Genomic DNA, 12,806 nt, shown 5'->3' with positions numbered 1-12,806 from the left:
TGCAGAAGTAGAAGGTCAGCTTGTCAGTGCTCAGACCATACGCTGCACACTGCAACCAGTCAGTTTGCATAGGTGTCGTCCCAGAAGGAAGCCTCATCTGAAGCTGGTTCACAAGAAAGCCCACAAACAGTTTGCTGAAGACAGCCTGTCCAAGAATATGATTTACTGAAACCATGTCCTGTGGTCTGATGAGACTATAAGATAAACTTGTTTGGCTCAGATGGTGTCCAGCATGTGTGGTGATACCCTGGTGAGGAGTACCAAGAAAATTGTGTCTTGCTTACAGTCAAACATGGTGGTGGTAGCATCATGGTCTGGGGCTGCATGGGGAGCTGCAGTTCATTGAGAGAAACATCGATTCCATTATATACTGTACATTCTGAAGAAGAACCTGATGCCTTCCTCCAGAAACTAGGCCGAACGACATGATAACGGCCCCAAACACACCACCAAGATGACAACTGCCTTGCTGAGGAAGCTGAAGGTGAAAATGATGGGGTGGCCAAGTACGTCTCTTAGGGGTGGGAATCTTCAGGCACTTCACGATCCGATCCGATTCCGATTCTGGGAGTCACGATCCGATTCCAAAACGATTCTTGATCTACATTTTTCCCCCAATTAATTCTTCTGCTGTGCAAATACAACTTTACAATTTTAAAAACATGTAAAATTGCAGTTTCTATGCTTTTTGTTTATAGTTGGAATCTCTGTAAAAGTAGGTGTCAATCTTCACCGGTTTCAAGATTCAAGTTAATTACTGTTTTCATTAACAACTAAATATCACGATGAACACATTCTCAGTTTTCAATAGTACTGCAAATGGCTACATTTTCATATTTGTTTTATATCAAATTTAATTTGGGCCAACTTTACTTTATTTTTTTAAATTATGTAAGCAAGGTACTTTTTAAAACAATTACTTATTTAAAATAAGTTTTCTTCAGGTATCCGAAAGTTTACAGACAATAGTTTTTCTTTTTTCCTCAGCATTACTGCCATTTTATTATTACTGATGAGATCATAGACAGGCAGCTTTAACAGGCTGCATTCAAACTAATGCACAGCAGTGGCGAGAGGTGACACTTTTATTTACCAGATATGCTGAGTGCTAAAACCACCAGTAATACCAAAAATAATAATATCTTTACATTATTTAGACACCAATAAAATCAGAGACGAAATCATATTTTAATATTTCCTCTTTTTCCTGTTTATTATTATTTTTAAATATATATATACATTTTATATAGGCTATTTTTTTCTGTGGACTTTAAACTTTTGAATTGTTGAGAAATTATGAAAATATACATATTATATATAATATACAAAAATACAATACATTTTTGGCAATCAGGATCTGGCAGCAACAGCGCGTTTTTCCGCTTGGGCGAGCGCTTCTCGGACAGCTTACCCCGCGAATGAAATCACGCGCATGACAGCAAAACAGAATGCGCATCAATTCTGAGGAGTCAAGGTAGATGCGGAGAATCTGCTTGCCCAGAAGATTCAAATAAGGGATTCATTTATAAGCATGTTTATATTATTTAACACGTGAACGCATTCTCTCTGACAGCCTGAGTATGCAGGGCATTAGCAGCTTACTGTATATGGACGGAACGCCAATGATGCACAGATCTATTTCAATATATCAGATGTTTTGTCCTGCTCTGAAAACATAACTGACTGTGTGTACAGTTTCGTTTGAAGCTATTCCAAAATGGAAGTGCTTTTAACCGCATCCGCAATTGAGCTTTAGGACGAACAAACACAAAGCGCACGTGAGTCTGTCAGTGCAACAGTTTCTTGCATTCCAGACGGCAGAAATGAAGGCATATCTAAAGTAAAACACGGCGGATGGAAGCACACTGTCAAGCATTATGCGCACGTGTCTCACAGTGCAAATTCTGTGCGCTGTAGCCAGCCGCGTCTCTAGCGCGCACACGTGCCATATGCAGAAAAAAAAAACAAGCTCAGAATCGATTCTGAAATATTAGGAATCGATTCAGAATCGTTGAAGAGAGAATCGCGATGCATCGATGCATCGATTTTTTCTCCCACCCCTAACGTCTCTAGACCTGAACCCTATTAAGCACCTGTGGGACATCCTCAAGATTAAGGTTTTGGAGCACCATGTGTCTAACATCCAGCAGCTCCGTGAGGAGGGGAAGAGGATCCCAGCAACAACCTGTGCAGCTCTGGTCAATTCAATGCCCAGGATGATCAAGGCAATGCCAGATAACAATGGTGCTAACACTAAATATTGACACTTTGGACAAGTTCACTTAGGGTGTACTCACTTTTGTTGCCAGCTATTTTGACAGTAATGGCTGTATGTTGAGTAATTTTCAGGGGTGTACTAACTTTTGTGTTATACTGTACATGGCAGTATGCATTTCACATCTTGTGAAAAAGTTCAGACAGATCAGATTGGAAAAATAAGAAAGAAGTCCATAGATTTACAGAAGGAGAGAGCCGAAACGATGAGCCAACTGTGGTCACTAAGTTCTGTTGTTACTAACATGGTTCAGCAAAATTTCAGGGATCAAACATAGTGAAGTAGCCCTTAGACACCAGTGTTGTCACAGCAGTGTTTTGGAGTTATGAGCATATCAGAAAAAGCTGCTGACTGAATAAGCCAAATGTGAACAGGAATTGCCAAATGTTACATGTTAAGGTGATTAAAACTTGAATGGTTTTCTATTGTTTCATGGAAATTAACTATAATCCTTGAAGTTATTACTCCGCCACCTGTGCATGATGTCAGTAATAACAATTCTGTATTGTTGAACTAAACAATGGCAGTGCAACCATGTTACATCAATTTTGAGAAACAGTCATGACTAGCTAACATTATTAAGCATCTTGATCGGAAAATGAACAGAACACTCCAAGAGCCGCACAACAAAATGCCGAAAACAATGACTGATAACACCCTGTTTTAGTTCTGGAGAGTTGTTCACACGCAAGCACCACTCACATCATCTTCAAATAAAAGTAAATACCTACTTTTTTATGCAGCAAAATAGGTTTCATTCTAAAGTATTTCTCTCATGAGTCTCAATCCCAAGATGCTACAGGAAGAAGATATTTTAGGGCTGAGCATTTGAGATTCAAGAGCCTTGTGCTGAATTTTGAGTACTTAAGATGCATCCAAAATGTGAGCGGATCTTAATTAATTCAGCCCTGCACGTGTTTGAACTTTCTGTGCCTTTCTCTCACTGTGCGCTTTGGGTTTTACACTCTGAATCACTGCTTCTTGTTCATGTTAGCTGCATTTAAAAGGCCAGCTGTGGGTTATGAGTGGGTTAGATTGATTCAGGCGTCATGGACAAGGTCACTCTGAGAGGAATTCCACACCAGCTCTATCTGTGTGCAGTCGTGTGGGGAAGACCAAGCATTTTCCCAGCTAGTGATCTGTCTAGCACCGGCTTACAAATGAGATTTTCACTGGATGTGTGTCAGTGTGACCTTGAATCAGACGTTCATGCTGTCATCACATTGTAGAATGGTTTTTAATTAAATAGTTATGTAGAGTCATTTATCCAGATTTTATAGCAGCTTCTGCTCATGGCATTCTGGAATTCAAGGGTTTTGTTTTTATGGTGGGTCTCAGGACATTGATATTTAAATTCACTTATGTTATACAGAAAACATCTTAATGAGAATCAGCAGAGTGTATATTAACTTTTATTATTAACATTAACACAGATGTCTACATTTTCTCTGAATCTAAATTAATTTCTACATCTGAATCTGTTATGCATGAGACTGTGCTTGTTAAAGAGGCCATATTGGTCATTCTTTGTGTACACTGAGAATAGTCATCTCATATTACGTTAATTGACTGAAAATTGCTCCCAAGAGGATTATGTTGCCTTCATCAGTATTGCTGTCCACTGTTAGTATAATGGCAGCTGTAAAACATTTACTGAGCAATCAATCTTAGATATTACTTCCCTGATGTAACATTCATTTTGAGGTAAATACTTTAAATATTTTATCATCTTAGCCTGCATTTTCAAAGTAGCATGGGAAGGCAATTGCTTTTCAAACGGTCGGTTTATGTGACATGAATTATTGCATAATTGAGTCCTGAATAGAGGTTCAATATGTTAACAGAGTTAGGTTTGTTGTTAGCTTCAATATGTCAACAACTGAACAAGCACAATGTCACAACATAAATAGTTTCAAAATGTCTGCAATATTTATGTATGTTTTTAACTAACATTATTAAATTTAAACTGTTAAAAATAAAATGTAAAAAAAAAGAAATATATTACAAATTAAATCTTATTCTAAGCTTAATCCTATCAAATGTTCAATGTCAGCTAGTTTATGCCCCTTTTAATGGAAATTATTATGTGTACCAAATCAGCATTTTCTGTATCTGCTTTCTGTGACTATTGCAAACCATCAAACAGCATCTGGCCCACGTGGTTTTGCAACGTAGTTAGTAAATCCTTTATCCTTAGATGACCTTGTGAGTCAATAAAGACTGACTGTGCTTACAGGAGTTATTTAATTAAGTAAATGCAATACACTGGTTATCCTTGATGTGATCATTATACCTTTGCGTTTGATAGCGTAAGTGAGTTTTACTGGTACTCTATTGCATTACCGAGTATTTGGATCAAATTCAGATTACACTGATTCTTGGACAAAAGCCTTTTTAAAAATAATCTAATGGAAATGTTGGTATTTTTAATCCAGTGTCTCAATGATGTGTTCTGTGTTTCTCTCTCAGCAGGTATGCACACCAGTATCAGTGAGATTTTAAAGGAGAAAACGCTAAAGTCGTCTCGCCGCAGTTTGCCGTGTCTGGCTCAGAGTCAGACACATCCTCAGAACCTCAATCACTTCCTGTCTGTGCCTCTGAGTCCTGAACCCAAAACATACCCTCACAGCGTCAGTGCCTCTTGCACACACATCACACCTCCTCCCAAAGGTAAGCACTAGCAAACTTTTGTCTTTGTGCTTTGGTTAGCTGTTGGTTAGCAAGCTAACCCTGTTGAAAAAAAAAAAAAAACAGCATATGCTAGTTAGGTAGGATTTAATGCTGGGATGCTGGTTTTAGCTGGCTTATGCAAAGGATCAGCATAAACCAGCAAAGGACCAGCAAAGGACCAGCATAAACCAGCAAAGGATCAGCATAAACCAGCAAAGGACCAGCATAAACCAGCAAAGGACCAGCATAAACCAGCAAAGGATCAGCATAAACCAGCAAAGGACCAGCATAAACCAGCAAAGGACCAGCATAAACCAGCAAAGGGCCAGCATAAACCAGCAAAGGACCAGTATAAACCAGCAAAGAACTATCTTAAACCAGCAAAGAACTATCTTAAACCAGCATCCCAGCATCAAAACCTACCTAACCAACATATGCTGTTTTTTTCCACAGGGAACTAACTTAATAACCTGATACAATGCCATGCTTTATGTAATGTAGTAATAATAACAAACTCTTGCATTTTGAGCTTTTAGTTTGGGGTAATATCAACATAATCTCATGACATTTCTTAAGTATTTTAAATGTTGGCAAATCCAAAAGCTCATGCTGCGATTTCTTTTGGCCGGCATTATAACTGGGTTGTATCTTGTTTTGTGCAGTTAAATGTTGAACTGTGTAATGTTTCCACGAGTAGAGATAAAGAAACACACGCTTTGTTTTCTATGAGGAGTTAACTGATCTGTTAACTTGCGCTGTAGACAAACACAGTTTGAATTGGCCTGAGGAAGAACTGTGTCCCACAGTAAATTAGACAAAGGTTTTCTGTCAGGTCAAAGCATGCATCCTCCTTGTAGGCAGCTTTCTTTCTTCCATGATTTCCAAAACAAGTTAAAGAAGTCAAATTATAGAATTGCAACCCTGGCTCATTGGAAATATGTGCCTCTACTGTAAATACATTTCTGCAACACCATTTTTACGTACCTTACTGCATGTTTAAAGTGAAATGTCCAGTAAGTGGCGTTAAACAAGGGTTCAATATGTTACCACCTTAATGTTACCACGGGGGGCAGTCGTTGCCTAATTGTTAGATAGTCGGACTTGTAACCCGAAGGTTGTGGGTTTGAGTCTCAGGTCCAGCAGGCATTGTTGGTGGAGGGAGTGAATGTACAGCGCTCTCTCCACCCCAGTACCACGACTGAGATGAGTCCCATGAGCAAGGCACCGAACCCTCAACCCCCAACTGCAATATGGCTGCCCACTGCTCCAGATGTGTTCACGGTGTGCATGTTTACTAATGTGTGTGTGCACTTGGATGGGTTAAGTGAAGAGTAAAAATTCTGAGTATGGGTCACAATATTTGGCCACATGTCACATTGTTTCCTTCCTTTCTTTGATACAGGCATGTATTACTATGTTTTTATTACGTTGCTACAGGTACATATTGTGGTGGTTCAGAGTTTAAATATTCAGTGTCACTAAAAGATTATGCTATATCTTGTTGGAAACATCAAGACACCAAACCAAACCCTAATTTGTATGTATAGGCACGATTCGTATAGGTAAGTTTTTTCAAGGCACGTATTTCCATTGAGCCTGGGTAGCTAATTCGGCTTGCTTTGTTAACCTGCAGTGCCTAATTATTTATCTATTGTGGGGCTGGCAGACCATTGAAATGCACCAATGCTTAAGGTTGAAAAGACGTAAGCCAACTATCTCTCATCTTCATTGTCCTGTCCTGGAGAGGACCATCATTACTGTTGGTAAGGCCTAATTCAGTCTGGGGCTTCAGTGCACAACATGGCTCTGTTGAAAATCGGTCAGGTTGCAGACATTGCCCTCCATGCCACAATATAAACACAAAAGCAAAGTGCTCTTCTCAGCATTCCAAATGAAAGCTGGACCTGAGGTCTGTCACTTTCTCCCCATCTGCCACAAAAGATCAGCCCTGATGCAGAGGCGTTCAGGGTTCTGAGGGCAAGTCCCCTTGGGGGAGAATGTGTCACACTACAACATTGTGTGCCCTTTCTTCCTCAATGCCCTCAAGGAGCTATCTTGTTAAACCCACCACATTCTGTGTTTTGGGGAGACAGCAGTTTCCGGTAAGTTCTCCGCACAGCACCGCTGCTGGAGTGCGATACCCGCCCCCTTCTTGGAGGGTACTGGGGCGTAAGAGGTTGTTAGGTAACCCCTTTAGATAATACAGGATGCCACCTTTTTAGTCAGACTGGTTTGTCACAGTAGACTTATTTTCATAGTCAGATTGTACCAATCACAAAAAAAAATCTAATGTTTGCTTTCACATGTAAAGTGTATCTTTCCATTCGGCCTGGCATTGTAACCTCTCACTTTTCTGAAAAGCATGGACACTGCTCTGGCTCCAATGTGACTCAAGGACATCTATGTACAGAATTACCTTAATTGCCGGCTAATCATAGCACAGTGCGAGTCTTTAGTAGCCCAAAATATAGATGTTGTCCTCACTCACTAAAGCTCTTAGACTGAATCACATGATAAATGTGTTCCCTTCCGGAGGGAACTCTACGCTGCGTCCTGGTGGACACTTTGGGAACTGCCTTCAGCATGACCGGTTCTGAAACAAGCTATAGAACAACGACAGTGAACTTGACACTGTCCGGCGCCAGCCTATGACATCATCAACAGGCGCCTGCTAGTATAAAAGCAGGTGCCTGAGAGCACAACACCATCTTTTTGTCTTCAGATTCCTCTGTTCTAAACGAGTGAGTACAGCGATGCCTAGAGTAAAACTGTTTAGGAAGTGTGCGGATCCGTGTCAGAGTAATCTGACACCTGATGATGCACACGACCTCTGTTTGGTGTGTTTAGGTGTAAGAGCACGCGCGCTCTGCTCTAGAAAGAGCGGAGCGCGTTCATTGTGAGAGTTTCACTTTGAAGAAACTCCGTTCTCGTCCGTCTCTTTTCTCGAGGGAATTGGGACATCCATCCGCCCCATGCGGCTCGGGTCCCGCGGCGGCTGAGGCTGCCCGGCGGCTGAGATCGCGGGGATCACAGGTGGAGCTGGCTGACGAGCTTGAGAGAGCGTTTAATCTCTCGCGCACGTCAGCCGGAGACGAGAATGCGCTGCTAGCGGAGGCTGTGTTGTCTCTCACATCCTCCGGTCCTGCAGCGAGTGCTCTTTTGGCTTCAAGCCAGGGCGAGCAAGAGGTTGAAATGGAACAAGATGAGCTCTTTTTTGAGCCCATGCAGCCTCCTTGCCCCGCATATGGAGAGTTGATGTCTGTTATGGACCGCGCGGCTACCCCTTCTGTGGAAGCCCGCCAGGGAAAAGGCCGCCCTAGGCAGACTAGACGAGCGGCTTCTTCCCGGCCATGACAAAGCCAACTCCTGTGAGCCTCCCATTCCTTCCTGATCTGCATAAGAGATCGAGAGGGAATGGGACAGGCCATATTCAGCCCGCATTCACAGGCATCAGCATGTGAATCATGCTGATGTCGAGGGTATGCATGGGCGCGGATATGTGACGATGCCTCTCACTGAGCAGACGTTTGCGAACTATCTCTCAGAGCGAGGGACATCGACCCTGAAGGCTCCAAAGGCACATATGCGGCAGTGGGTCAGGCCGGTGCTCCTCTGCACACGATGGTAGTGTTGCAGAGGCGTACCAGGCTGATCTGCTGAAAGATCTGGACCGAGCCCCGGGGTTTTGCATCCCTCGCCGGTCCACGCCTCCACCTGAACACCGGGGGGAAACCAGGCCCGTCCTGGTCCAAGGGCCAGAGACGAGGCCAGGTCGCCAGTGTGGGGCTACCTGCCCCTCCTTTTTCCCCTTACCAAAGACTCTGGGGCTGGGCCAATGATGAGATTGAGGCTCAATCTGTTGGCCCGGTACGTGAACAGTAAAGACACTTTAATAAAATATTCAAGCGTGTAGTGTATGTTTTCTTTTGTCTACCAGCTCCGCTTGGGTGATTGCTATTGCAGTTTTCGAGCTCCTCTTGAGTTCTACTGCCACCAAGTGCCGAGTGTAGCCAGGTCTCCCCTCGTTTTATAAAAGAAAACAGTGTGTAAGACCTCCACTCGTAGAAATCCCCTCGTGGGCTAAGCGTTGTCAGGTTTTGAAACCTCCGCTAGAGTGAGCTTGGTATAGACATGATCCAACATACATATACATGCGAGAATATGTAAAAAAAAAAAAAACCCTCTTGAGCGTTGTCAAGCTGCTTCAAGCGAGAAATCGCTCTGCTGAAGCCTCCGCTCACTCAAACCCTGCTAAGAGTAATACTCTTCTTGCATGAGTGTAGTCAGGTACCTTCCCTGTGTATTTCATATACACATATGTGAGACCTCCACTCCTAGGAGTTTGTGTACTAGGGTGAATAGAGCGTCGTCAAGGCTCCCTCTCTGAGAGAGAGATGTTTTACTGAAGCCTCCGCTCTCTTTAAAAAGCCCCGCTTTGAAGTAGAAATCTTATATATTTGGCTGTCAGGCCCCATTCTGGGCCTCGCTAAATTACCTTCTGGCATTGTGACCCAATCCGCCAGAATTGAGTGTAGCAGGCCTAGGAGGCCTCCTCTCTGTGAAGTCCTCTGTAAAGAGAGACATATAAAGATAATACTTCTTAGCGCTGAATGTAGCCAGGTCATTCTTAGACCTCCATTCAGGAGAGCTTTTTACTGGGTCGAGTGTTGCCAGGCTCCCTCTATGTGAGGTGTTTCTGTTAAGCCTCCACTTCCCAGAAATACAGGCCGGGAAAACACAAGGTTAAGGCAGCTTGTGAATTCTTTTCATGGACCTGTCACTACAAGCGTTGAGTGTAGTAAGGCCTCCCTTCCTGAGAGGGCGTGTATACCAAGGCCTCCACTCGATAGAGCTTCCTCAGTTGAGCGTCGTCAGGCTTGTTACGTTCGAGAGAGCTTGTAACCATTAAAGCCTCCCTCACTGAAAGCTCCGCTTCCGGGTTCTGCTATCGCCCGGGAATAATACAGGTGTCTTCCTCGCGAAACGCTTAGAGCACCTTCTCAAAACCACGTTAGTGGTGTTTGCTCACACAATGGTTTTGAGCATTCCCTAAAATCCACACGAGTGGTAAGTGCACTACAAAAATAGGCACTTTACTAAAATCCATATTTATGGTAAGGATCCCTCCCGTAAAGGCAGGGTCCTTCTTCAAATCCCTCACGGGTTGGACCACGCAGGATAATCCTCCGTGCCCATTCTTCGAGTTGGTTCCAAAACCTTTAAGTTTTTTCAACTCCTTTGATAAGCACAGTGTAATAGGTCTCCCCTCTGTCACAGCCAACAGTACTGAGACCTTCACTCTCACAGTTATAGCAGCTAGCAGGCCCATGAGTGCCTCGCTGACTATTTTTTGGGGGAAGTGCAGTCTTCCACTCACCAAAAACTAGTGTTGTAGGCTTCTCTCCCTGGAGATGTAGTCTCGGAGCCTCCACTACACAGAGCTAGATGATAAATGAGAATTTTTCATTATTGGCGCTGACTGTGAGTATCTGCCTTTTCTTGAGTGTCGAGTGTAGTCAGGCCTCCCCTCGCCTAGAGCGTTTCCTGAGGCCTCCACTCTGAAGAGTTTCCCTAGGGAGAGCGTCGTAGGCCTCCTCTCGTTTTAGAGAGTCTTTCTGCTGAAGCCTCCCCTCTCCAGAAGCTCCGCTTTCAGGCTCTGCTATCGCCTAGAGACTGCAAATCTGGTGATCCTCGCTATGCTCAGGGCACCCATTCAAAACCACATTTGTGGTGTTTGCTCACGCAAGTCTTTGAGCACTCGCTAAAATCCACGTGAGTGGTAAGTGCACTACTTAGGCACTTCACTAAAATCCATACTTATGGTAAGGTTCCTCCCGTAAAGGCAGGTTCCTTTCTGAAATCCTATACGGTATGGACCACGCAGGGCATTCCTCCGTGTCCATCTTCTGAGTTGGTTTTTTCAAAAACCTTTTAGTTTTCCAACTCCAATCCAGATAGCACTGCTAGCAGGATTGAGTGTCGACGCCTTTCAGGCCTCCACTCTCCAGAAGAGCTCCAAAACGAAGGTAATTCTGTCGCACAGGCTAGTCAGCCTCGCGGATGACCTTCAGGATTAGAGTGTAGATAGGTCATAAGACCTCCACTCTCAGAGTTCTTCTTTGCTAAGCACGGAGGTGTGTTAGGCTCCCTCCTTGAAAGCCTCCACTCTCCAGACTCCACTCAGGTAGTACTGTCGCATGGGCTATTCAGCCTCGATGAACACCTGCAGTGTTGAAGTGTAGTAGGTCTTGGGACCTCCACTCTTAGAGTCCTTCTGCTGCTCGCAGATCATTGCTAACCTCACTCAGAGTCCTTCGTTGCCTCCAGAGATTCACTAGAAATAGGCGGTCCGACTGCACAGGCTATTCAGCCTCGCGGACCACCTCTGGTGTTGGGTGTAGATAGGTCACGGACCTCCATCCTTAGAGTCGTCCTCTGCTGGGTGCAGAGTGGTACCAGGCTTCTTTTTACCAAAAGCCGCCACTTTGCAGAAACTCCACTCAGGTAGTTTTGCTGCACAGGCTATTCAGCCTCGCTGTCTACCCTCAGTGTTGAAGTGAAGTGGGTCACGAGACCCCCACTTCTAGAGTTTTCCTTTGCAAGACACAGAGTGCTTTCCTGGCTTCCTTTGAAGCAGTCACTCCTCTGAACTCCCTGTAGGTAGTTCTGCTGCACAGGCTACTCAGCATCACTGACTACCCCCAGGTTTTGAGTGTAAAAGTGCCGCGGCACCTCCATTCTTAGAGTTGCACTCTGGAAGGCACAGAGTGTTGCCAGGCTTCCTTTCGGCGAAGCCTCCACTCCTCAGAAATCTCCACTTAGACAGGCCTGCTGCACAGGCTATTCAGCCTCACAGACCATTGTCAGTGTCAAGTGTAGTTAGGTCATGAGACCTCCACTTTGTAGATTCCCTCTGAGCATACGCTCCACTCGGGTAGTTCTGGTTGCACAGGCTATTCAGCCTCACTGAATACCCCCAGTGTCGAGTATAGCCACCTATACCTGTTAGCACTGAATGTTGTCAGGTCCCTAGAGCAGACATTCGCTCTGCTGAGACCTCCATTCCCTAAACTCCGCCCCTTATGGTCAGGGCGTTTATGAGCTCCTTCACTTAGAGAGCTAAAGTGTAGTAGGCTTCCTCTAGGCCTCCACGCTTGAGAGTTGCGTGCACAGGTAGCCGAGCTAGCCGTGGCAGGTCACTGGGCCCCAGCGACTCTCGCTGAAGCAGGGGTGATTTTCCTTCTTGACTCATCATTCAGTCAGTTTGATCACCTATCCCTCGGCATGGCGGTGTTGGTATAAACGTTCCCAAAGTGTCCACCAGGACGCAGCGTAGAGTTCCCTCCGGAAGGGAACGTCTAGGTTACGTATGTAACCCCTGTTCCCTGAGGACAGGGAACGAGACGCTGCGTCTCGTTGCCATGCCTCGGGCCCTGCTCAGACCTCCGTCCGACAAAAAGATGGTGTTGTGCTCTCAGGCACCTGCTTTTATACTAGCAGGCGCCTGTTGATGATGTCATAGGCTGGCGCCGGACAGTGTCAAGTTCACTGTCGTTGTTCTATAGCTTGTTTCAGAACCGGTCATGCTGAAGGCAGTTCCCAAAGTGTCCACCAGGACGCAGCGTCTCGTTCCCTGTCCTCAGGGAACAGGGGTTACATACGTAACCTAGACGTTTTCTTCAAGACAGGATAACTTTTCTAGGATTGCAGTGGGATTCGACCACAATAGACGCAACTTTATCCCTGGCTCGTATCTGAGTAAATTCTTGTCTGTGTGGACAACTTTAAACTAGGCCAGGATATTCCATGCAGTCAGCCTATTTTAAAGACTTTTGACTTTCATGGCAGCAGCATTCCTGGT

At 44.5% G+C, this 12,806-nt stretch overlaps 1 protein-coding gene across 1 annotated transcript in view; it reads left to right on the top strand.

Moving 5' to 3' along the window:
* The window catches only part of ano3 (anoctamin 3), a 125,510-nt gene that overhangs the window by 30,174 nt on the left and 82,530 nt on the right, over positions 1-12,806 (top strand). The window contains exon 2 of the mRNA XM_073831922.1: positions 4,748-4,945. Coding sequence (XP_073688023.1) covers positions 4,748-4,945 — 198 coding nt within the window. The remainder of the gene's footprint in view (positions 1-4,747; positions 4,946-12,806) is intronic.

Source organism: Garra rufa, chromosome 25 (assembly GCF_049309525.1).
Source record: "Garra rufa chromosome 25, GarRuf1.0, whole genome shotgun sequence".
Classification (NCBI taxonomy): Eukaryota; Metazoa; Chordata; class Actinopteri; order Cypriniformes; family Cyprinidae; genus Garra; species Garra rufa.
The sequence above is the reverse complement of the archived record's forward strand: the minus strand, read 5'-3'. Positions and strand labels throughout refer to the sequence as shown.